Below are 23,085 nucleotides of genomic sequence, written 5' to 3'. Positions count from 1 at the left end.
AAAAAATATGTACAAATCCAGAATCAACAAATCTACCCCCTGGGTAGGTGAAATTTACCCCCCTGGAGGTACATTTAACCCAGGTTGGGAACCCTTGGTTGAAGGTGAAGAGAGGACATAGGTTTAAGGGGAAAATATTTAATAGTAATCCGAGGGGTAACTTTCTCACACAAAGGGTGTGTGGAACAAGCTGCCACAGGAGGTAGTTGAAGCAGGGACTATCCCAACATTTAAGAAACAATTAGACAGGTACATGGATAGGACAGGTTTGGAGGGATATGAGCCAAACGTGGGCAGGTGGGACTAGTATAGTTGGGACATGTGGGCAAGTTGGGCCAAAGGCCCTGTTTCCACCCTGTATCACTCTATGATTCTGTGCGGTTTGGTTTTGCTTTAGTTTAGAGATACAGAGCGGAAACAGGCCCTTCAAACCGCCGAGTCCGCACCGACCAGCGATCACCCTGTACACAAAAGCTATCTTACACGAACAAGGAACAGTTTACAATTATACCAAGCCAATTAACCTATATACCTGTATGGCTTTGGAGCGTGGGAGGCAACCAGAGCACCCGGGGGAAACCCACAAAGGTCATGGGGAGTACGTACAAACAAGCACCCGTGGTCATGATCAAACCCGGGTCTCTGGCGCTGTAAGGCAGCAATACCGTTGCACCACTTTGCCGCCCAATAGTTTAGTTTATTGTCACAAGTATCGAGCCATCCACCGTATACAGATACATGATAAAGGGAATAACGTTTAGTGCAAGATAAAAGTCCGATCTAAGACAGCAATGTGGGTTTCCAATGAGGTCGATGGTAGCTCAGGACTCCCTAGTTGTTGAGTCATACAACACGGAAACTGGCCCTTCAGCCCACTCGCCCATGCCAGCCAAGATGCCATATTTATGCTAGTCCTATTTACTCTCATTTGGGCACATGCCCCTCTAAACCTTTCCTATCCAGGTAAATATTTTTTAAATGTTGTTATTGCACCAGCCCCACTATTTCGGAACGCTCTCCAGCTGTGTAATTGGGCTCTGTATGTTGCCTCTAGTGCGTAGAGAATGAATGAAATTGAATAACATAGAACCGGTGTGGACTGGGTCAGTGTGGACTTGTGGGTAGAAGTGCCTGTTTCCATGCTATATATCTAAATTAAAGCAAACTTGTTAATATAGACACATTATAACTTTGTGATTATGGGGTGGCACGGTGGCGCTGCGGTAGAGTTGCTGCCTCTCAGTGCCAGAATCCCGGTTTCGATCCCCACCACGGGCGCTGTCTGTACAGAGTTTGTACGTTCTCCCCGTGACCTGCGTGGGTTGCTCCGGGTGCTCCGGTTTCCTCACACACTCTAAAAATGTTCATATTTGTAGGTTAATTAGCTTTGGTAAATTGTCCCTATTGTATGTAGGATAGTGTTAATATGCGGGGATCGCTGGTTGATGCGGACTCAGTTGGCCAAAGCGCCTGTTTTCATGCTGTATCTCTAAACTAAATTAAACTGAGCTTTGTATTTATTCTCATATCCTTTTTTTAATATATTCAAGGTCCAATGCCATTTTTCTTGTAGTTGCCTTGACTTTATGCTGGGTGTGATTGATCTAAACCCAGATAGTCTGCAACATCTGATCTAAACTGCCTACAAATTCCAGGATGAAATGCAGCTTTGTTTACATAAGTAATTTTTTGCATTTAAGGTTATAATACAGCTGTAGTGATACATCTAACAACTGTAATGCCACAGATCTAAAATATATTTCTCTGTCCACAAATGTGTTTCCACTATTTTATTAGCTTAGTTTGGAGATACAGAAATACAGTGTGGAAACATGTCCTTCAGCCCACCATGGCGACGAGCAATTCCCAAAAATTAACACTTTCCTACACACACTCGGGACAATTTATACCAAGCCAATTAACCTAGAAATCTGTTTGTCTTTGGGATGTGAGGGAAAACCGGAGATCCCGGAGAAAACCTACGCAGTTACAGGGAGAATGTACAAACTCCATATGGACTGCACCAATCGTCAGAATCAAGCCCGGCAGTCTGGCGCTGTAAGGCAGCAACTCTGCGACACCGTGCCGCACTTGTTATGTTTTGAGTTTAGATTTTCAGCATGTTTTATGGAACACGGGGATTGTAAATTATTTTTACGAACCTAAATATCACTTCAGTTGCACATTCCCGACCAATTGGTTTGCTTAACATTGTCACAGCTTCGCTGACATTTTTGAAATTTTCTTTGGGTTTATCACGCACAGGTCACTTTTAAAGATGTAGAGCGATGCATTTAAAATTGGGAGCAATAGAAAACTAAGATGGCGGCATTTTTGTTTCAGTTTTCAGGGTTCCTTCCAAAACAAAAACGCAAGTGGGCCGGTTCATAAGTTTGGAGACACCATAAAAATTGGCAAGAAAGATTTTTAAAGGATTCCCCTGGACTTTGGCCAGTTAGAAATGCGGGCAGAAAAATGGCAGAGGTAGTGCAACCTAGACAAGTGTTGCATGTTGAGATGTCGAAAGTAAGAGGAAATCACACAGTATATGGATGGACCCTACAAACAATTGATATACAGAGGGATCTTGGAGTGCAAGACCATAGCTCCCTGAAAGCGGCAACATAAGTTAATCGAATGAACTTATCATATGGTATGGTACAGAGGCTTGCAAAAGTTTTCATACCCCTTGAACTTTTCCACATTTTGTCACATTACAACCACAAACGTAAATGTATTTTATTGGGATTTTATGTGATAGACCAACACAAAGTGCTGCATAATTGTGAAGTGGAAGGAAAATGATACATGGTTTTCAAATTTTTTTACAAATAAAAAACTGAAAAGTGTGGCGTGCAAAAGTATTCAGCCCCCCTGAGTCAATACTTTGTAGAACCACCTTTCACTGCAATTACAGCTGCAAGTCTTTTGGGGTATGTCTCTACCAGCTTTGCACATCTAGAGACTGAAATTTTTGCCCATTCTTCTTTGCAAAATAGCTCAAGCTCAGTCAGATTGGATGGAGAGCGTCTGTGAACAGCAATTTTCAAGTCTTGCCAGAGATTCTCAATTGGGTTTAGGTCTGGACTTTGACTGGGCCATTCTAACACATGAATATGCTTTGATCTAAACCATTCCATTGTAGCTCTGGCTGTATATTTAGGGCCGTTGTCCTGCTGGAAGGTGAACCTCTGCCCCAGTCTCAAGTCTTTTGCAGACTCTTAACAGGTTTTCTTCCAAGATTGCCCTGTATTTGGCTCCATCCATCTTCCCATCAACTCTGACCAGCTTCCCTGTCCCTGCTGAAGAAAAGCATCCCCACAGCATGATGCTGCCACCACCATGTTTCACAGTGGGGATGGTGTGTTCAGGGTGATGTGCAGTGTTAGTTTTCCGCCACACATAGCGTTTTGCATTTAGGCCAAAAACTTCAATTTTGGTCTCATCTGACCAGAGCACCTTCCTCCACATGTTTGTTGTGTCCCCCACATGGCTTGTGGCAAACTACAAACGGGACTTCTTATGGCTTTTTTTCAACAATGGCTTTCTTCTTGCCACTCTTCCATAAAGGCCCGATTTGTGGAGTGCACGACTAATAGTTGTCCTGTGGACAGATTCTCACACCTGAGCTGTGGATCTCTGCAGCTCCTCCAGAGTTACCATGGGCCTCTTGGCTGCTTCTCTAATCAATGCTCTCTTTGCCCGGCCTGTCAGTTTAGGTGGACGGCCATGTCTTGGTAGGTTTGCAGTTGTGCCATACTCTTTCCATTTTCGGATGATGGATTGAGCAGTGCTCCGTGAGATGTTCAAAGCTTGGGATATTTTTTTATAACCTAACCCTGCTTTAAACTTCTCCACAACTTTATCCCTGACCTGTCTGGTGTGTTCCTTGGGCTTCATGATGCTGTTTGTTCACTAATGTTCTCTAACAAACCTCTGAGGCCTTCACAGAACAGCTGTATTTATACTGAGATTAGATTACACACAAGAGGACTCTATTTACTAATTAGGTGACTTCTGAATGCAATTGGTTGCACTGGATTTTATTTAGAGGTATCGGAATAAAGGGGGCTGAATACCTTTGCACGCCACACTTCAGTTTTTTGTTTGTAAAAAAATTTGAGAACCATGTATCATTTTCCTTCCACTTCACAATTATGCTCCACTTTGTGTTGGTCTATCACATAAAATCCCAATAAAATACATTTATGTTTGTGGTTGTAACGTGACAAAATGTTAAAAGTTCAAGGGGTATGAATACTTTTGCAAGCCACTGTATATATATGACAGAAGATATATGGTATGCTTGCCCTCATCAGTCGGGGCATTGAGTATGAGTCAGGAAGTCATGTTGCAGCTTTGCACAACTTTAGTTTGACCTCATTTAAAGTATTGTGTGCAGTTCTGGTCGCCCCATTACAGGAAGGATGTGGAGGCTTTGGAGAGGGTGCAGAGATGGTTTACAGAATGATGCCTGGATTAGAAGGTATTAGTTAGAAGTAGCGATGAGATAGATTTGGATTGTTCGCTCTGGAGCAACATAGGACCTGATGAAAGTATATACAATTATGAAAGGCAGAGATTGGGTGGATGGTCAGAGTTCTTCACCCAGGGGGGTTGGAACTGGCAAATAATAAAGGGCAGAACTTTAAGACGAGAGGGTGAAAGTTTCTTTGCATGGAGGATGCTAGGTGCTTGGAAAACACTGTTGGGGGGAGGGTAAGGACAGATACAACAGCCACATTTGAGAAGCAGAGGCAGGAAATTGACCCATGTACAACCTGATGGGATTAGTTTGGATTGCAATCATGATCAGCATAGTGGCCGTAGAGGCAAGTGCGGTGCTATTCTGTTCTATTCCCTGCTTGCAGAAGATGATAATGCATTTGTTAACTGCAGTTTGTTAAGTAAAATGAGACCCGGTATTGACATTGAACCCTCGACATGGTAAGTATTCTGCCAAATATTTTGGCCGCTTCAGCCAAGTACGAATGACAACATCTACCCCTGCAAACAGATCTATTAGAAGGTCACACTGAGAGTCCTGTAAACAACAATCCGTTATGGAGCAGTTGCAGAAGAGCAGATGCGTTTCGTCGCTAAGGAAACTGGATGAGCAAAACATTAGATTTTAAAAAAGGTGAAGATCAGCCAAGTTTAAGATGAAAAGATTAAAATGACGTGCGCTATGAAAATTAAATAATTCTATTTTTCAGGCAGTGTTAGAACGTAAAACGTAGAACAGTACAACACAAGAACAGGCCCATGATGGAGTTGGCATCATGTTCATGTCTGTGTCGAACATAATGCCAAGTCCATCTCTTATCAACCGGCACATAATCCCTATCCCTCCATTCCCTGCATATCCATGTGTCTATCCAAAAGCCTCTGAAATGCCATTATCGTATTTTTGCTTCCACCACTCCCCCTGGCAGCGCGTTCCAGCCACTTGCCACCCTCTGTGTACAAAAGAAAAGTTGCCCCATACATCTTTAAACTCGCCATATGTTGTTTTCGATTGCGTTTTAATTTACACTCTTTGTAATACCAGATGCTTCCTCAGTAAGTATTGAAACTAATCAATTTTGAGGTAATTACTTTCAGGTTAAAGTTTCAGATATCATTCTCCACATACTGTGTGAAAATATATGTTGACCTTATTATTTTTCATTCTCCTGCAGGCACTTTACAGAGTTTTTACGAAGTCACCATTTTTGTAAATATCAAATTGAAGTGTTGACGAGTGGCACTGTTTACCTGGCTGATATTCTTTTTAACGAGTCAGCACTGTTCTATTTCTCAGAGGTAAGATGCAAAATAGAGTGGGAGATTATATGGCTCATATTTTACGTATGGCATTGATTGCTTGTGCAAGGAACAGCACACAAAAAATGTTAGCATTAAATGAAGCTGTCATTCATCACGGACGTGTAGGGGTGCTTACTGAATATTTGCAAACCTGCCGACTGTTTTGGTGTAGTTTGTGAAAGATGGAATTCTTTCAAAGAATGTGCTGCTTAAAACAACCACAGCCTGGATTTCTCTGAAGATAGACACAACCAGCGGGTCAGACAGCGTCTCTGTAGAAAAGGAATGGGAGATGTTTTGGGCCGAGACCCTTCTTCTGATTTCTCCCATTGGGATCACTCCTATTGCTTTTGGAAAGTAATGCGAGCCAATGGAATCCGAAGCAGGATGGTGGAACGTTTGATGCAAATGGGCAGGAAAGGGAGTTGAAAGGAGATGAGGGAGGTGGAAAGGTGGAACGGCAGATAGATTAGGGAGGAGATGACAAAAAATCAGGGCTAAAATGGCCGAAACCATAGGTGCAAGTACCAGAGGTTTGGAGATATTGGAGTTTAAGGGACAGAATTCAGAGAGTCATTTGTTGAGATTATGGGGACAGAGGCCCTTTGGCCCATCTTGACCATGCCAACCAATATGCCCCATTTAAGCTAGACCCATTTGCCTGCGTTTTGCCCATATCCCCCTAAAGCTTTCCTATCCATGTACCTGTCCAAATGACTTTTAAAAGATGTTATGGCACCTGCCTCAACTACCTCCTCTGGCAGCTCGTTCCATATACCCACCATGCTCTAAGTGAAAAGCTTGTCTCTCAGGTTCCTGTTAAACCTTGCCTCCCTCATCCTAAACCTATACCTTCTGGTTCTTGAATTCCCCTGGGTAAAAGACAGCATTTACCCGATCTGTTTTCTGTGTGATCCTAAGATTTCCTATTTCAGAGGGAGAAGAGGTTTGTTGGCACAAAGGCCTGGGGAGTGTAAATCGAGGGAGATATGAGTTGAGACTATTCAATGCATTATGGATAGTAGAAATGAAGGGATAATGGCCAAAATTGATACTTGTAAGCGACGATTTAATTCGATAATAAAACAAAACCAAATCTAATGAGCAAAGTGAAAGAATGAATAGACAGATTAAATGCTCGTTCTAAAATGGGAGGGCTTTGTAAATGTGCAGCTATGGTATCTTAAAGGGAAATTAAGGTTATAAAAATAAAATCATTATATGGATTTCACTGACAAGGCAGCACGGTGAAGCAGCGGTAGAGTTGCTGCCTTGCAGCGCCAGAGACCCGAGTTCAATCCTGACTGCAAGTGCTTATCTGTACGGAGTGTGTACCTTCTCCCCGTGACCTGCGTGGGTTTTCTGCGGGATATCCGGTTTCCTCCCACACTCCAAAGACGTACAAGTTTGTAGGCTAATTGGCTTGGTATAATTGTAAATTATCCCGGGTATGTGTAGGTTAGTGTGCGGGGATCGCTCTTCGGCATGGACTCAGTGGGCCGAAGGGCCTGTTTATTGCACTGTATCTGTAAACCAATCTCAACTAAACTCCTGAAAACAATATTTGCACTTTCAATAGCACAGTTAAAGTAAATGTCGGCTGCTGTGCTATCTATGCCCACCATGATCTTTTACTTTAGATGTGGTAAAACTGAGCATTAAAGTCCTCCCTTAGAAAATGACTGCATTAGCTGGTTGGTGTGCATTTGGCAGCGTTTTCACATCCAGGTCTTAAAATAGTAGGCAAAACCACACAACAGGTATTGTGCATCTTATTATGGAAGCGACTTTGATGTAGCATTGAGGAAATGGTGCAGTGTTAAAGTTGTCACCTTGCAGAAGGTACTGTAAACTAAGTTGTCCTCCAGAGATGCTGCTTGACACGCTGAGTTACTACAGGGCTTTATGTTTTTTGTTCAGGATTTCAGCATCTGCAGTTCCTTGCCAACCTGCCAAATAACATGCTGCTCTTTGGAGTCTAAAGAGATCTTCCACCATTTTACACTCAAGGACAAGGGAAGATAGGTTTACGTGAACGGGGAAAGATTTGATAGCAATCTGAGGAGCAACATTTTCCGCACAGTGAGTGGTGGGTATATGGAACGAGCTGTCAAAAGAGGGAGTTGAGGCAGGTCCTATAGCAGCCTTGAAAAGGGTATTTGGATAATAGACACCTGAATAGGAAAGGTTCAGAAGGAAATGAGACAAATGCGGGCAGGTGGGACTAGTGTCGATGGAGCATCTTGGTCGGCATTGGCAAGTTGGGCCGTTTGGCTCTATTGCTGTGATAAATAAGTTGCACCTTCACTGCTGTCGGCTTTTCTTTGCGCAAAATGGTTGCTGCTTTCCTCTGTTTAATAATGGCCACTTGATGCTCCCCAAAACATTGGGTTTGTGTCAGAACTTTGAACATTGTCTTTGTAAACGGCACCAAAACATGGCGACAGTGCATTTGAGGGTTGTGCTAAAGAATCTCGCTGTGCTGTGCTGTGCGCAAGTGACATAAAGAATAAAGAACCACGGAGAATTAATTTAGTTGTTCTGCTTTCTTTTCCTTCCAGTACATGGAGAAAGAAGAAGCTATAAACATCCTGCAGTTTTGGTTAGCTGCGGACAATTTCCAAGCTCACCTTGCTTCCAAAAGCGGGCAGTATGATGGTCTAGAAGCACAGACTGACGCCATGATTTTGTATGACAAGTGAGTCTTGCTCATTTTGCTGGCCATGATAGATTGGGCATTGCATTTGATGGGGAAGACTTGTGGATGTGCATGTCAACTCTGGGTTACGTTTCAAAATCTCTAGGCTAAAGCAGTGATTTCAAAGATAATGTTAAGAAGCCTCGCGATTATGCCTGAAATATGTTACCTCTAGCTTTGTAAAATAAAACATTTTGAATTAGTATCATCAGAGAAACTCTTCATATGACTCAATGGGTGTTTGTTGTTTAGATGTGGACACAAGGTCAAGTTGGATGCTTGATTAGTACGGGCGTCATAGGTTATGGGGAGAAGGCAGGAGAATAGGGTTAGGAGGGAGAGATAGATCAGCCATGATTGAATAGCGGAGTAGACTTGATGGGCTGAATGGCCTAATTCTACTACTATTCCTTATGACAAAGAACTGCAGATGCTGCTACAAAAAAAAGACACAAAGTGCTGGAGAACAGCGGGTCAGGCAGCATCTCGGGAGAACATGGATAGGCGACGTTCCAAGTCGGGACCCTTCTTCAGTCTGTAAAAGGTCTGAAACGTTGCCTATCCAGAGATGCTGCCTGACCTGCTAAGTTACTCCAGCACAGTGTTTCTAATGTGTCGCTTTTTGCCACCAAATCCATGGCAATTAATGACAAAGATGATGAAGACAATGTCCTCCTCATAGGCTCCAAATCCACACTCGGCAAAATCAATAACCCCACTCTCACCATCGACGGCACCACTGTCTCCCCATCTCCCCAGGCCCGCAACCTTGACGTGATCTTTGATTCCACCCTCTCCCTTGAGCCTCACATCCGCCATGTCATTAAAACCTCCTTCTTTCACCTCCGCAACATCGCCAAAATCAGACCCTCTCTCACACCTCCCGCTGCTGAAAGACTCATCCATACCTTCATCTCCTCCCGACTGGACCACTGCAACTCACTTCTCCTTGGCATCAGCTCCATCTTGGTGAACGGCTGCTAGCCAGCAGCCGTCCGTTTTAATTCGTTTTTTTATAGTTTTGAATGAGTCCTGTTTTTTGTTTGTAGGGGATATGGACTTTTTATTGTGCGGGGGTAGGTGTGAACTTTATTTCTAGGTCCCTACCTGGTCGGTGTGGCAGCTTTTTCTCCGGGCTGCCCGTCGACCCGTCCTCGTGGCCTACCAGCGGGCTTGGAGTGCCGTTTCCTGGCGGGGACCGCCCAGCACCTCGGCCTCGGTGGCGGCGCAGTGCTGGGGCGCTATCGTGGAGCGGAGCGGGCGATGCCTTGCCTGGGTCGCCGCGCTGGATCGACGCGCTGGAGCTCTGGTGAGCTGGACCACCGAGAGCAACATCTCCGGGCTGCGGGTCTGCGGAGCAGAGGGGCGGCAGTGCGGATAGGCTGTGCCGACTTTAACATCGGGAGCCTGGGAGCTCCAAACCGGCGCGGCCTTGTCGGCGTCGGCAGCCGCGGTCTCCAACCAGGAAGCGGCCGTTCCAGGTGGCACAGCCGCCGAGAGGACTCTCCCGACGCCGGGGCAAGATCACCCGGTGAGAACGGCCAGGAACATCGGGCCTCCGTAGAGGCAATTGCGGTGGCCTCAATAGGCCTGACTGGGTGGGGACTGGACATTGTGCCTGATTTATTTGTCTAATGTAATCCTGTTAGTCTGTGTCCAAGATGGCTGCCGTGAAGAGAGTGGACGCTGGCGCGCTTTGACTGCCGCTGCTCTCTCTTCACATTGTGTTTTTGATTTTCTGTTTTTGGATTGAATTTTGTTTTCAATTTGTGTCTCTGTGATGTCTTTATTACTTATTTTATTCTGATTATATGTTTTTATTCCTATTAATCTATGTAAGGTGTCCTTGAGATGTCTGAAAGGCGCTATTTAAATAAAATTTATTATTATTATTATTACATCAACCGACTCCAACTGGTCCAGAACGCAGCCGCCCGACTCATCACCCACACCAAATCCTGGCATCACATCACTCCAGTCCTCAAACAACTTCACTGGCTTCCCATCTCCCACCGGATCACCTACAAAATCCTGGTCCTCACCTACAAAGCCCTCCACCATCTGCCCCCCCCCCCCCCCCCCCCCCCCCCCCCCCCCCAATATCCTCCTGATCTCCTCTCCCCCTACCAACCCTCACGGTCAGATCCACATCCTCTCCATCCACAAGTCCAACCTCCGCAGTTTTGGGGACAGAGCCTTCTCCAGGGCAGCTCCCAGGCTCTGGAACTCCCTCCCCCAACTGATCCGCAATTCCGTGTCCCTCACCATCTTCCAGTCCCGCCTCAAGATCCATCTCTTCACCCTCCTATCCTTAGCCCCACGTCCCCCTCCCTTTTCATCTGTGCTCGAATTGCCTCATATTGTGTTTTGAATTGAATTCTGTCTTTAATTTGTGTACTAGTCATGTCTCTACTATTTATTTCATTCCGCTTACATGTTTTTCCTCTACTTGCTAAATTTTTGTAAGGTGTCCTTGAGACTCTTGAAAGGCGCCCATAAATAAAATGTATTATTATTATTAATGTCATTTGAATGAATGAAAGTCATGGTGATAGTCTTTGTTTTGCGTACCCAAGGTATGCAAAGAATCACTACATAAAGGGCACCGACAATATTACAAAGTGTTCAATTTTACACAAACTATTTTTAATACATTCCGTTTGTGGCCCCCACTAGTTCTCGGCAGTTACCCTACGCCGGGTTCTCCTTTATTCTTTCCCCCCTCCCCTCGTGGCAGTTCCCCCAGGCCGGGTCCTCCTTTGTTGGAGTATTGTGTGCAGTTTTGGTCCCCTAATTTGAGGAAGGCCATTCTTGCTATTGAGGGAGTGCAGCGTAGGTTTACAAGGTTAATTCCCGGGATGCCGGGACTGTCATATGCTGAGAGAATGGAGCAGCTGGACTTGTACACTCTGGAGTTTTGAAGGATGAGAGGGCATCTTATTGAAACAAGATTGTTACGGGTTTGAACACGCTAGAGGCAGGAAACATGTTCCTGATGTTGGGGGAGTCCAGAACTAGGGGCCTCAGTTTAAGAATAACGGGTAAGCAATTTAGAACGGAGACGAGGAAACACTTTTTCTCACAGAGAGTGGTGAGTTTGTGGAATTCTCTGCCTCAGAGGGCGGTGGAGGCCGGTTCCCTGGATGCTTTCAAGAGAGAGCTAGATAGGGCTCTTAAAGATAGCGGAGTCAGGGGATATGGGGAGAAGGCAGGAACGGGGTATTGATTGGGGATGATCAGCCATGATCTCATTGAATGGCGGTTCTGGCTCGAAGGGCCGAATGGCCTACTCCTGCACCTGTTGTCTATTGTTCTCGGCGGTACGTCCATCACCCACGTAGTCTGTCCTTGACCACCGGCTCCTTCCTCAACCTCATTGTTTGTGGCTGTAAAATGATGATGTTTCTAGTTGTGCCTTCAATTGGCACATTGGTGTCAATGAGGCTTTACCTAAACATTCATCACCATCCTACAGTCATTTAGTAGCAATGGTGTGACTGAATTTTGAACTGGGTGGTGTTATTATGCCACTGACTTGGTGTTACACACTTGTCTTCAGGTACTTTTCTTTGCAAGCGACGCACCCTTTAGGATTTGATGATTTTGTCCGAATGGCAATAGAGTCAAATATCTGCAGAGAGGGAGGACCCCTTCCTGACTGCTTTACCACTCCATTAAGGCAAGCCTGGACAACAATGGAAAAAGTGAGTTGGCTTGTTTTGACTTCCATTGAGCCTTATTGAATATCCATTGAGCGTGTTTCAAATATGTTATTTCAAATGGAAGTTAGATCACATTGGAAGCTTTACGAGACCAACCTGTGTTAATCATCTGCGTTTTTAAATAAATTTCCCCTCTTCAATCAGGCAAGAGGCAGAGAAATGTGAAAACACACACCTCCAGATTCAGAGACAGCTTCTTCCCAGCTGTTATCAGGCAACTGAATCATCCTGTCACCACCAACCAGAGAGCAGACCTGAGCTACCATCTGCCTCATTGGAGACCCATGTTCTATCTTTACTGGACCTTATCTGGCACTAAACTTTATTCTCTTTATACTGTATCTGTACACTGTGGGCGGCTCGATTATAATCATGTACAGTCCTCTGACTGGATAGCAAATGACAAAAAAGCTTTTTTTTATACCTCGGTACACTTGACAATAAACTAAACTAAAGATATTTGAACAGAAAACAAATGACATAAATAGCGGTTTTATATATATATATACTGTGAACAAACTTTTCTGCTTTCTTGTACTTTTAGTTGTGGATTTATTTTTTAAATAATTAATTAATGTTTATGGCTTTCGTAGAACTGTATGTAAAATCAACTTGACTTACTGAACGTCATGGTCATACAATGCGGAAACAAGTCCTTCGGCCCATTCAGTCTGTGGTGACCATCAAGCGTCTAATTAGACGAGCCCCACACCTTTCCCCATCTATACTCCCCATATTCTCCTCAACTCCAAGGTAGGCACAAAATTCTGGAGTAACTCAGCGGGACAAGCAGCATCTCTGGAGAGAAGGAATGGGTGACGTGTCGGGTCGAGACCCATCTTAGATGTTTCCCTCAACTCCTCTCAGATTCCACTAGTTATCGGCACATTAGTGGCAATTTACTATGGCCAATTAATCCAGCTAAGATATAGTATGGACACCTAATCAAAGCGTGGCACGGTGGCACAGTGGTAGAGTTGCTACCGTACCATGCCGGAGACCCCGGTTCAATCCTGACTATGGGTGCTGCCTGTATGGAATTTGTACATTCTCCCCATGACCTGCGTGGGTTTTCCGGTTGCCTCCCACACTCCAAAGACGTATAGGTTTGTAGGCTAATTGGCTTGGTAAAATTGTACATTGTCCCCAGTGTGTGTAGGATAGTGTTGATGTGCAGGGACCACTGGTCAGTGCGGACTCGGTGGGTAGAAGGACCTGTTTTCACTCTGTATCTCTAAACTAAACACAAAACCTAATCTTGCAGAGTAATTAACAGAGTAATTGACTAATTAGTAGGAAGGAACTGCAGATGTTCAAGAAGGAACTGCAGATGCTGGAAAATCGAAGGTAGACAAAAGTGTTGGAGAAACTCAGCGGGTGAGGCAGCATCTATGGAGCGAAGGAAATAGGCCGCAGATGCTGGTTTAAACCGAAGATAGACACAAAATACTGGAGTAACTCAGCAGGACGGGCAGCATCTCTGGAGAGAAGGAAAGGGTGACGTTTTGGGTCCTGAAACGTCAACCATTCCTTCTCTCCAGAGGTGCTGTCTGTCCCGCTGAGCTACTGTAGCATCTTGTGTCAATCTTTGACTAATTAGTATCTGAGCAGAAGAGTTTGGTTGCATTTGAGCACGGAACCAGGAAGTAAGAATTATAACGGTCAATTATTCCAGTTGGGATAAGATTGGTATAGTTTCCCAATCAGCTGATTTTTAAAATGAGAAAGGTCCATTACTGTGTTTGAAAGCCATAAATGTTGATATATGTTAAGATCTTGCTCTTTGTACTGTTAACTAACCTGCCACTTTACACCTTTCAGGTTTACTTACCTGGTTTCTTGTCTTGTAATTTGTACTACAAATACTTGAACGATCTCATCCATTCAGTGCGAAACAACGAATTTACAAAAGCCTATACTTCACTTCCTGGTCAAGGACCAAATAGCCCTCACGAACAAGAGCCGAGCATGGGCGCCACTGATGGCAGTGTGCCACAGGTAAGGAAAGAACGCTTTGACTCGTATCGGCATTCGTAGCTCAATTGTTTCTGATGTAGACACCATGGGTTTACACATTTATACGGATGAATTAGGGTGATTAGCATTTATTTACAGGTGGTGGGGGGGGGGGGGTGATTCAATAGAAACCTGAGGGTGAACTTTTTTTACGCAAAGGGCGATGGGTGTATGGAATGAGCTGCCGAAGGAGGTACATAGATTTGGGCTGGTGGGACTAGTGTGGATGGGGGCTTGTTGGTGGGCGTGGGCAAGTTGGGCCAAAGGGCCTGTTTCCACGCTGTATGACTATGAACAATCCAAAGAGATTTGTTCCAGACACCATATGACATAACCAACTGGATAATCCTAAGGTACTGAAAACTTCATACCTTAGCTTTATAATATCTTAAAGTGCACGGCATCAAATGAAATATACTATTTAAAATATACTAATTATTGTACATCAATGCACAACTTCCCACGAGCAGCAAATGTGACTCGTGATAAGGGCGGCACAGTGGAGCAACTGGTGGAGCTGCTGCCTCTCAGTGCCAGAGATCTGGGTTCAATTCTGACCTTGGGCGCTATCAATGTGGAGTTTGCACGTTCTCCCAAGGGTTTCCTCCGGGTGCTCTGGTTTCCTTCTACATTCCGAAAACGTGGGTTTGTAGATTAATTAGCCTCGATACAATTACAACTAAATGTTTTAGTCCCTCCGTCCCCATTGTTTAATTATTCTGTATTTCTTGATTATTCTGTATCTTCCCTCTTTCTATTTTTTTTTGTTTTCTTTATGTACAGCTACTACGGACTGACGCAAAACTGCATTTCGTTGTACTGATGCTTGTATTTGTGCGATGACATTAAAGTTGAATTGAATTGTAGTTTTAGTTGTTGGAGATACAGTGTGGGAACAGGCATTTTGGCCCATCGAGTCCGCGCCGACCAGCGATCACCCCGTACGTTAGATCTATCCCACACACGAGGCACAATTTGCAGAAGCTAATTAACCCACAAACTGGAAATGGAGAAAACCCACGCGGTCACATGAAGAATGTACAAACTCCGTACAGACAGCACCCATAGTCGGGGTTGAACCTGGGTCTCTGAAGTTGTAGGGCAGCAACTCTACCGCTGCGCCTCTGTGCCCACTTATGTAGCATTGAATGTGTAGGGAGTGGATGCGAAAGTGGAATAACATAGAACTAGTGTGAATGGGCGATTGATAGTTTGTGTCCGGATTCTATGCTGTACCTTGCAATCAACTCAATCAATCAGTCTTTATTGGTGTTGTGTGAAGGAAGAATCTGTGCGTGGTTGACCTTGGGTTAATCATCAGCACAAACCTTCTCAAGACTTTAACAAAATAGGCATTAATGAACAAGTCCCACTGGAAGAGGTAATTGAATTTGAATTTGGAAATCATTTCAGGTTAAGGTTGAAGCCTAATGCCTGACTGATCAGGTAGAATGTAGAAACAAGGAACAGCAGCTGCCAGTTTACAAAAAAAAAAACATACTCCGTGCTGGATCAGTTCAGTTGAGTTTAGTTTATTGTACGTGGACCGTGGTACAGTGAAAAGCTTTTGCTGCTTAAGGGCCTGTCCCACTTGGCCGTCATTTGCACGTAAATTACGCAACATCATTCACGTGATGCGCGCATGGTGCGCGATGACATGAGCAGTGAAACGCGGCGTCGCAGGATTTTGTGATGTACAAAATCTTTGCGCACCATCTGCGTGACACGCAAATGACTGCCACGTGGGACAGGCCCTTTACTATCCAGTCAACAGAAAGACAATACATGATTACAACTGAGCCATTACAATGTATGGATTGCATGATAAGGATTAGGCAGCATCTCTGGAGAACATGGATAGGTGACGTTCTGGGTCGGGAACCTCCTTCATACTGATTCATTGCTTTAAAGATAGACACAAAGAGCTGGAGTAACTCAGCGGGTCAGGCAGCATCTCTGGAGAACATGGATAGGTGACGTTTTGGGTCAAGACTGATTCATTGCTTCTTCAGATTGAGAAGGGTCCCGACCCAAAACATCACCTGTCCATGTTCTCCAGAGATGCTGCCTGACCTGGTGAAATTAGTGACTGGATGGCTAATAGAAATAAGTCATTTAACACAATAGGCCCCTGCCATTCTCCGTGATATGAACATGAGCAGTTACAAAACAATGCTTTTTGCTGTTTTATGATTTATCTGGATAAACTGCATTTATAATCCCCAATCCTTTCCACTCATCACTTTAATTTCATGTTTCATGTGTTTTGTGTTTTTATGACTGTTGGCAGATCAATTTCCCTCCTGGGATAAATCAAGTTGTATCATATGTGCAAATTTTGTTCTGTACGATTTTTACCCTTTTTTTGGTCAATATATAAGTTCCCCTGTAACTGCACCAGCCGGTGGGGGAATGCCATGCAGTATAATTTTTGCTTCAATGGTGAAACTAATTTTGTGTTTTATTTTTTTTAAATAGCATGGTGTCAGAAAGGCGGCAGTAAAAATCTTAAAGAACTTTGATGAAGCAATAGTGGTGGATGCTGCCAGCTTAGAGCCGGAATCTTTATACCACCGGACTTTCGCAGGGTGAGTCACTGCTGCAGATGTCGAGGCCGATCAGATTCTGTTTTGCCGTCTTGTCGCTGAATGCTTGTCAAAGTCAAGGTGAGATGTGACAGAAAAATAGTCTGGTCAGCTTGGGCAGTCTGCCGGGATCGAGCATGGCTTTCACTCTGGATCTGCTGCGTAAGGAGGCAATTGATGGAGGAAATGTGGGCTTTTCCATAGATGGGACATACGTGCCTCTTGGAGGCAGGTCCACTTTGCCCAGTTTTCCATCCGGCCCACAGCCAACAATGGACCATTGTGGGCTCCACCTTTCCTTGATCTTTGTTACTTTTGGCATGTCTTCCATTCATTTGTTCCATATCTCTCTATATCACTGTCTGTATCTCTCGTTTTCCTTTCCCCTGACCCACAGTCTGAAGAAGGGTCTCGACCTGAAACGTCACCTATTCCTTTTATCCAGAGATGCAGACTGACCAGCTGAGATGGTTTGAGTCTTTGGTTTAAACCAGCATGTGTAGTTCCTCCCCACACAACTTCTTATCCTTTGACCACCTGATGATGTCCTCTGATGAAGGAGCTTGAAATAGTGTCATGCAACGAACAAGGTCCCAGAACGAAGCAAACTAAGTAGAATTGATGTCTTAATGCTGGCCATGTTGGTGATGCTAAATTGATTTGCTTTTCCTTCTGTGGATTTGGAGGATTTCACGAAGGAGGTGTTGGTGGTATCTCTGTAGTGCCTTGAAGCACATTCTAGGTCCAGGTTTATCATTGTCACATGTAGGGTGAAATCCTTTGTTTTGCATGCTATCCAGTCGGATCAGATAACATTATAGACCAGTACAATCAAGTCCACCTCCAGTACAATAGGTAGATGGAGACAAATTTCTACGGGCAGCCAAGGAGAGTCTTGCACAGACCGTGAAAGATGTAGTCAAAAGTTTTAGTCGGTTGAAAAAGGCCACTTCTCTTGGTGTTTGCATGCAGGATTGCAGATCAACATCGGTGTCTTGATAAGCAGATAGTGGGAACAAAAGCCAGACCAGAGATTAGAACAGAAAGTGAGTTGCGAATTGTGAAGCCAGATGAGGTAATGTAGGAAGAGGGGAGGAGAGAAATAGGTGTGAATAGGTGGGGACATGGGGAGGTGGGTGATAGAGTAAGGGGGGGTGTGGATGGGAAAAGGGAGGGGAAGGGGAATAGTTGAGGGCACAACCGTCAAGGCCAATCACAGTTGAGAGGTATTTGAAACATTTCTTCCAACAATGTTGACCACCCCCCTGTCCTCCAAGGTACCTTGACTGTCAACAATGACGTGACGGAAGAACTTAGGTAATGTGACATTGAACAGGGCAAAAATAGTTTACTGGACAAATGGCAAACCTGTGTCAAGCGAAGTTCTCTCATTTTATCTCCCAAATTGGGTTGTTATTCACACCTCCAAACAGACATGCGAATCTTGTGGGGATGAATATTAATGTTTTATTGAAAATGGCTTACAATAAAGCTCCTGCAATTTACTCAGAGGCACCAGAGTTCTTAAGGCACAAATGACAGACGGCTTTCAGAATAAGCTAAAGTGCAGCTTGCGTAACAACATGCTGTTTCATTGATTTTATTCCTTTCTTGAGCTCTAAATATTTATTGAAATGGGTTCCATTTGACGTTCCTAATTATTGTACACAAAAGATCATCTATTTTTCACCTGACATATCATGACTAAGACTGAAGGACTGAATGCACATAAAAAGATGACCTACACAAAATGCTGGAGCAACTCAGCGGGACGGGCAGCATCTATGGACAGAAGGAATGGGTGACGTTTCGGGTCGAGACCTTTCCTCAAAAAAAGATGATCGTTTGTGCAACAGTTAGGAAAATTAAATGGGACCCAATTCAATGGTTCAGTGGTGCTTTATTGTCATGTATGCACTGCATAGTGGTATTCTTTTTGCATAGCTCACACATGCACGAGTTGCCATCTTTTGGTGCCGTTTACAAAAAGTCTATAAAGTCCAGTCCGCGCTCGTGATGTACTGGAGCGGTTCCCGATCCAGGTAGGGTAGGTAATCAATGAATATTTAGAGTGCAAAAGAGGAGAAAATAATCAACGAAGCTGCACTTTGTTATGTAACTGTGAATTATATCCACCTACACTTTAGCCTAAGAAAGACACAAAGTGCTTTAGTACCTCACAGGTCAAGCATCATCTCTGGAGAACGTGGATAGGTGACGTTTTGGGTCAGACTTTTCTTCAGACTGATTGTTGTGGGGGGGAAGAAAGATGTCGGGGGTAGGACTAGTGATGGGAACAGGACCTCGTATTTCACTTGGGCAGCTTGCAACCCAATGGTATGAGTATTGATGTCACTAATTTCAAGTAACCCTTGCATCCCCTCTCTCTCTGTCCCTCCCCACCCTATTCGTCATACTAGTTTCGCTGTCATCCTATTGAGTTTCACTAACTCGTTATCACCTATTCCACAGCCAATAATGGACCAACAATCCCTATCCTGATCATCGACACTTTTTGCATATCTTGCATTCTTTTGTTCTACATCTCTCTGCATCACCGTTTATTTCTCTCGTCTCCTTTTCCCGACTCTTAAGTCTGATGAAGGGTCTTGACCTGAAATGTCACCTATTCATTTTCTCCAGAGATGCTACCTGATCCACTGCGTCACTCCAGTGTTTTGTGCCTATCTTTTGTTAAAACCACCATCTGCAATTCCTTGCATCACAAGTGATAGGTGAACACAGGTGAGGGGGAAGATAGGCAGGTTGTTGGACAAAGATGAAAGGACAGGTGTGAGCCCAAGAGCTGCGAGTTGTAAGGCTCGGGGATAGAGAAGTTGTGAACTGTGTAGCTGATGGAGTGGATGCAGGTGGTGAGGCTGGGCTGGAAGCCAGTGAAAGATCTGGGGAGGGGGGGGGGTTCAGGGGGGGGGGGGGGGGGGGAGGAGGGGGGGGGGGGGGGGGGGGGGGGGGGGGGGGAGAGAAAGAAACGTGGTGGGGGGGGGCTTTGAGGGGGAAGGAGAGCTGTTTGTGGGATAGTAGAGTTGCTGCCTTAAAGCACCAGAGAACTGGGTTCGATCCTGGCAAAGGGTGCTGACTGTACAGAGTTTGTACGTTCTCCCCATGACCACATGGATTTCGTCCGGGTGGTCCGGTTTCCTTCCATACTCCAAAGACCCACAGGTTTGTAGGTTAATTGGCTTCGGTAAAAATTGTAAATTATCCCTAGCGTGTAGGATAGTGTTAGTGGACGGAGGGATCGCTGGTCGGCACAGACTCGGTGGGCCGAAGTGCCTGTTTCCACACCGTATCTCTAAAAAGCCTAAAATTCACCGCACTCCAAGAAATCTCTATGTACCTCAGTTTTAAATAACCAGCTTCGCATTTTGTAGCTTTAATCACTTGTTTTTTTACTTTCCCTCAAGCGAAAACAGCCGATCATCCACCATGTCGGGCCCTCTAGATCTTATATACCTTTTTCAAAAATAAAATGTATTCGGAATAAAAAATATACATAAAACAAAAACATCGTAGGTGTCTATACATAGGGCCTGTTTCCGCAAGGTATACACAAAATGCTGGAGTAAATTCGTGGGTGAGGCAGCATCTCTGGAGAGAAGGAATGGGCGATGTTTCGGGTCGAGTCCCTTCTTCAGCCTGTTTCTGCACTGTATCTACACTAAACTAAATTGGAGAATTCAATGTTTGTACCATTGGGTTGCAAGTTTATTTTCCACTTTAGCCTATATTTCAGGTTCTCGTTGTCAGCAATAATCTGGGTGCCACCCAGAGTTTTGTCATCGTTACTTCCAAGCATGCAAGAATGTGAAGAGCAGGCAGTAAATTGTTATAACAGGTTCCTGTCAGTTGTGTAAGAATTCTTTTCTGATTTATTTTCGTAGGCGTATGACATTTGGAAAGATAAATGAACTTGGCCAGTTTATAAGAGAGTCTGAACCGGAGCCAGATGTCAAAAAATCCAAAGGTAATGTTCGCCCTGGTTGTTTTCATGTGGGAATGAGCTCCCTGATTTATCATGAATGTCTGTCTTGGGCTGATTGTGCTCCTAATGCTCCAGGGAAGTGCTTGGAGATGTTTTTACTTCATAAAAGGCACTATATGAGTACAGATTGTTATTACGAGCATTCCATAGAGAAATCTGTCTTCATGTTTACGGTCCAGCAGTGTACACTCTTCATGTTAACAAAAATCAAAAGCCTGATAAATAATCTCTGTGTTGTCCAAAAAGCCTTTAAAGAAAGAAATGATCAAAATAGAGTAATGCAGCATGGAAACGGGGTCTTCAGCACAACCTTCCCATGCCGACCAACATGCCCCATCTACACCAGTCCCATCTGCCCGCGTTTGGCCCTCTAAACCTTTCCTATCCAAATGTCTTTTAAATGATGCTTCACTACCTGCTTCAACTACCTGCTCTGGCAACTCATCCCACCCAACAGGAGACAAAATAAAATCCCAGGCGGCACAGTGGTAGATTTGCTACCTTACCTCACCAGAGACCCAGCTTCAACCTTGAATAGAATAGAATAGTTTAGAATAGTTTCTTTATTGTCATTGTAACATGGACCATGTACAACGAAATTTAAAATGTCAGCCAGTCAGTGCACCATTCAAACATTTCTAAAAGCTAACGATACATACACGGTAAAATAATAAAGATAAACAACTAAATAAATATCACGAACAAAGCACGCATACACACCCAACCCTCCATCCTTCTGTTGATTTCACAGTTACCACAGTCCCTTAGTCTGTATCGCCCCTGCGTTCCTTGGCGGCTACATTTAGTGCTTTTATAGCTGTGGGGTAAAAACTATTTTTTAGTCTGTTCGTCCTTGTCCTTGTAGATCTGTACCGTCTGCCTGACGGCAACAGTTCAAACAGGGAGTGTCCGGGGTGGGAAATGTCCTTTATGATATTCTGGGTTTTTTTGGTGCAGCGGGAACTGTGTAAGTCCTCCAAGGTAAGGAGAGGGCAGCCGACAATCCTCTGGGCGTTGTCAATGGCCCTCTGGAGCGCTTTCCTCTGAGCCGCTGGTGCTGGTGATATGACTACGGGTGCTGGTGATATGGAGTTTGTACATTCTCCCCGTGACCACGTGGGTTTCCTCTGGGTGCTCTGGTTCCCTTCCACATTCCAAAGGTGTGCAGGTTTGTAGGTTAATTGGTTTCTGTAAATTGTTCCTAGTGTGTAGGATGGTGCTAGTGTACGGGTGATCAATGGTTGGTGTGAGCTTGGGTTCCGAAGGGGCCTGTTTCCACACTGCGTCTCTCTAATGTCATTTGAAGGAAAACAATAGTATTAACCTCATTTTTTTAATTATGTTAAACAGGTTCCATGTTCTCACAAGCTATGAAGAAATGGGTACAAGGAAGCACTGATGAGGTAAATGTTATACCTAATCAAAGAACCAAATCAATGTTTAAATGTGTCCATTTACTACTAAGGAACGTTAGTAACGTGTAATTTTGCCAAGCAGTCGTCAGGTCTGTTGGACTGTTTCAGGTGATGGGTGTGAAGTCACAGGATTAGAATTTATCACGGACTCAGTTAATCACTGCCTGCGTGAAAACAGGCTCTTCAGCCCACTGAGTTCCTGCTGACCAGTGATCACACTATCCTACACACTAGGGATCATTTATAATTATATCAAGCCAATTAACCTACAAACCTGTGCCTGTGATCAGAAAATGTAACAAATTAGGTTTGTCTTGAATGATAAACCAGAACTAATTTTAAAAATATGGTCTTTTATTGAATTTTGTGAGCAATACAGGTTGAACTCAAATTCGAAACTGATCGTAGGGCTGGGTGAGTGGGCACATGGGTGGGTCGACGGACATATCTCCTCTCTTTTCTTCTTTCTTTCCTTTCTCTCTTTCTTCTCTTTTTAATTTAATGTTCGGTTTGAAAAATGTTAAAATTGAAGCTGTGCCAGAGCTGTAAAATTGTCACGTTATTTTGTACCACTGCTTCCAATAAAATATATATTTTAAAAAAAGAAAAAGAAATGTAACGTGAAATGGTAGCTATATTGACAGACAAACCAATCCTTCTAAACAATCAAATAGACAACTTTAATCTTCCTGGCCAACTGATCAATCATCAATGATAGACATGGGAGTTGCATGTTGGCAAAAGACCGAGGAGGGGTTGCTTGTGTCGTTTTTGTTCTCGTTTGCAGTATGAATTTAAAGAATCTCAAATCTACAGAAGAAAATTGAGATCTCATAAG

General features: G+C 44.1%; 1 protein-coding gene across 2 annotated transcripts in view; it reads left to right on the top strand.

Moving 5' to 3' along the window:
* The window catches only part of akap10 (A kinase (PRKA) anchor protein 10), a 113,044-nt gene that overhangs the window by 77,120 nt on the left and 12,839 nt on the right, over window positions 1-23,085 (top strand). For both annotated transcript variants that reach the window (XM_055657557.1, XM_055657556.1), the window contains exons 7-13: window positions 5,682-5,805; window positions 8,370-8,506; window positions 12,066-12,210; window positions 14,050-14,226; window positions 16,723-16,832; window positions 20,732-20,814; window positions 22,183-22,235. In XM_055657557.1, coding sequence (XP_055513532.1) covers window positions 5,682-5,805; window positions 8,370-8,506; window positions 12,066-12,210; window positions 14,050-14,226; window positions 16,723-16,832; window positions 20,732-20,814; window positions 22,183-22,235 — 829 coding nt within the window. The remainder of the gene's footprint in view (window positions 1-5,681; window positions 5,806-8,369; window positions 8,507-12,065; window positions 12,211-14,049; window positions 14,227-16,722; window positions 16,833-20,731; window positions 20,815-22,182; window positions 22,236-23,085) is intronic.

Source organism: Leucoraja erinacea, chromosome 28 (assembly GCF_028641065.1).
Source record: "Leucoraja erinacea ecotype New England chromosome 28, Leri_hhj_1, whole genome shotgun sequence".
Classification (NCBI taxonomy): Eukaryota; Metazoa; Chordata; class Chondrichthyes; order Rajiformes; family Rajidae; genus Leucoraja; species Leucoraja erinaceus.
The sequence above is the reverse complement of the archived record's forward strand: the minus strand, read 5'-3'. Positions and strand labels throughout refer to the sequence as shown.